General features: G+C 60.2%; 1 protein-coding gene across 1 annotated transcript in view; it reads left to right on the forward strand.

Moving 5' to 3' along the window:
- The window catches only part of PSEN2 (presenilin 2), a 46,742-nt gene that overhangs the window by 10,547 nt on the left and 33,191 nt on the right, over positions 1–3,004 (forward strand). Inside the window, exon 3 of the mRNA XM_012730872.1 lies at positions 2,198–2,412. Within this exon, the coding sequence (XP_012586326.1) occupies positions 2,198–2,412 (215 nt within the window). The remainder of the gene's footprint in view (positions 1–2,197; positions 2,413–3,004) is intronic.

The following is a 3,004-nucleotide window of genomic DNA, read 5'->3' on the forward strand; positions in this document are numbered from 1 at the left end:
CCACAGGGCCAGGGGCTGCCCCGGAGGGCCCAGGGGCTCAAGCACTGCAGGTGCGGGCCTGTGGGGGAGGGTCAGGTGTGCCTCCGAGACACAGTACACCCAGCTCGCGTTTGGCTTTGCAGCTGGGGGTGTCCCGGGGTGCGCCCAGACAGGCTGTGTGGCTTGCACACCCACACTGCTCGCTGTCCTGCAGGCTGCCGGTGCGCATTCAAAGCCCTGGCGTCCAGTGAGGGCCGGGGCTGGGGCGTAGACGGGGTCTCTGCTCACCCTGAGGTGGGTGGCAGGGCGCTGCCCCCACGACCCAGGGGCCCCTTAAAGGGGCTCCTCCCTGTGCCCTCTCCCCTGGGGTCAGGCTCCAGCACCGGAGCTTGGGGGACACTCAGACCATGGCTGCACAGGGCACACCCGCCTCCCTCCCCAGGGAGGACAGCGTCACTTCTGCCTGAACCCCATTCTCTGCTTTTCCTCTTTGGGTATTTTAAAACTTCCCTGCGTGGATTTTCTTCCTTCTGACTTAACCCCTTTGCCAAGACCTGGCTTGTTTCTGTCTCTCCTTGAGCTTGGGGCGAAATGTCTGTTTTATGTCACTTCCTTTTTGTCCAGTGTGTGCTTTCTCCTCTCGGGTGCAGTCCCCGTAGAATCCCCAGCACCGGGTCACCCGGGCACCATCGCCACAGTCCCCTGTGCTCTTCCCACCCCTGTTTCCATCCCTCCCGCTTCCCTTCCCCTGCAGAATATCTCTGATTTAGACTTGCCTGTTAATTTTGTTTTTTTACTGAGTATAATCATCTTTCCCCCTCCCCTTACTTGGTCCCCCTACATTCGTCCTATAAATGAAATCAGTTTTTGGCTTATCCCACTGAGCGTCACCCCTTCCGGCTGCCCATGACATGAGCTTTTATCTTTTTGACGGCTGAGCAATATTCCACATATAGACCACATCTTCTTGATCCGGTCATCTGTTTGGGGGCATTTGGGTTGTCTCCAAGTCTTACCTGTTGTAAATTGTGCTGCAGTAAACATAGGGGTGCACGTGTCCTTTTGAGTTAATGTGTCTGTGTCCTTTGGGTAGATCCCCAGGAGTGGGACAGCTGGGAAGCCCCATTTCTAGTCATCCGAGGAACCTCCGCGCAGCTCCATAGTGGGTGGGCCAGTTTGCACCCCACCAGCAGTGTGAGGGAGTTCCTTTTTCTCTACACCCTTGCCAACACTGTTTCCTGTTTTTAAATAAGTACCATTCTCGCTGGTGTAAGGTGGTTTCTCATTGTGGTTTTGATTTGCATTTCCCTGATTATGAGGGATGCTGAGCCTTTTTTCATGTACCTGTTGACAGTCTGCATTTCCCCTCTGGAGAAATGTCTGTTTAGCTCTTCTGCCCATTTTTTTTTTAAAGATTTATTCATTTATTCATACAGAACTGGGGTACAGGCCAGAGATGCGGAGGGTGAGAGGATTCACTAGAGAGAGCGGGGAGCAGAAGAACAGGCAGATCAACGAAGCACACTGCTGAGGGGAGCAGCGGGCGGGTCAGGAGGGGTCTGCGGCGCCCTGTGGGTCACCTCCAGGGCAGGCGGGAATCGAACTCATGCAGAAGTGGCTTTAGCTTCTCAGTGCTGTGCTCCAACCCGCTGCGCCACCAGGGAGGGCCCCTCTTCTGCCCATTTTTGACGGATTCTTTACTTTGTTTTTCTTGAGCCACGTCAGCTTTGTGATCAGTCTGATTGGGGGAGAATTTAAATGTAAATTTCTTCCTCTGCAAATTCCAGTGTCCTATTTATAGTCAGAGTCCCCAGTGTGGTGACTGTCCTAGTTTGTGATTTGTCCATCAGAAAGCGCCTGGCCTGGCTCCAGATAAGAGCGGCAGAACGTAGCGTGAGCCACAGCCCTGGACCGAGGGAGGGAAGCTCCCCCGGGCACGCCACAGCCCCGGGAGCCATGCCGTCTGGGGGTGCACGCCCCTCTCCGGCTGCCGCACCCCCTTCCTGACCTGTGGTGCACAGTTCCAGCTCTCAGTCTTCTCCAGTGCACCCCATAAATTGCCCTGGGTTTCCAGCACTCCCACAGCCCAGGACCGTGACTTAGGTCAGGAAAGGGACGGTCCCGCTTCCCCACACAGCCTCCCCAAACAGCCGCGCCCTCCGTCGGTAGCTCCCGGGCGGGGTGCCCGGGGCCCCACTCACAGTGCGCCTCCCCGCAGAGAAGCCAGGAGAGCCAGGAGGACCACGAGGAGGACGCTGACCGCTGCGTGTGCCGCGGGGTGCCCGGACGGCCTCCAGGCGTGGAGGAGGAGCTGACCCTCAAGCATGGGGCCAAGCACGTGATCATGCTGTTCCTGCCGGTCACCCTGTGCATGGTCGTGGTGGTGGCCACCATCAAGTCCGTGCGCTTCTACACGGAGAAGAATGGACAGCTGTGAGTGCGGCTGGCGGGGTCACCGGACGCAGGTCACGCCCGCAGGCGCGGGGGCACCAGGAGCTGCCCGGCCGCCGCGCCCTGCGTGTCTGGGCGGGCTCCTGGCCCCCTGCCTCGGTTCCTGGCGCATCCTGGGCTTGGTGGCGGATTTCTGGGGGAGCCAAGCGGGCTGACACTCGGCAAGGGCCCAGTGCCCGCTGCCCGGCCCCGGACCTGTGTGCCCTCGCTGGGCAGCAGCCCCTGCTCTGAGGCCCATTCCCAGGCACGCTGCCCGGCTGGCCACTGAGTGACCACAACGGGGGGGGGGGGGGTGTCAAGGGGCTGGACCGGGAGATTTCTCAGTTCACTTCGCGCCGTGAGGGACGTTTTCTGTTTTGGTGAAGGAGCAGATCTCTGCAGGGAGCGTGTCCTGGTGGGGCTTAGAGCAGAGCCGGGAGAACCCGCCGTGGGGAAGGGGCTGCTGGGTGCAGCTGTGCGCACCCGAGGTGGCGCTGTGGGAGGGGGAAGCCAGGGCTCGCCCAGGCTGCGGCCGTGCGGGGAGTGGGCGGGGCGGCCTGGGCCTCGGGGCCCAGCGGAGAAGCTGGGTAGCAGC

This window comes from Condylura cristata, unplaced genomic scaffold (genome assembly GCF_000260355.1).
Source record: "Condylura cristata isolate star-nosed mole 26May11 unplaced genomic scaffold, ConCri1.0 scaffold00029, whole genome shotgun sequence".
Taxonomy (NCBI): Eukaryota; Metazoa; Chordata; class Mammalia; order Eulipotyphla; family Talpidae; genus Condylura; species Condylura cristata.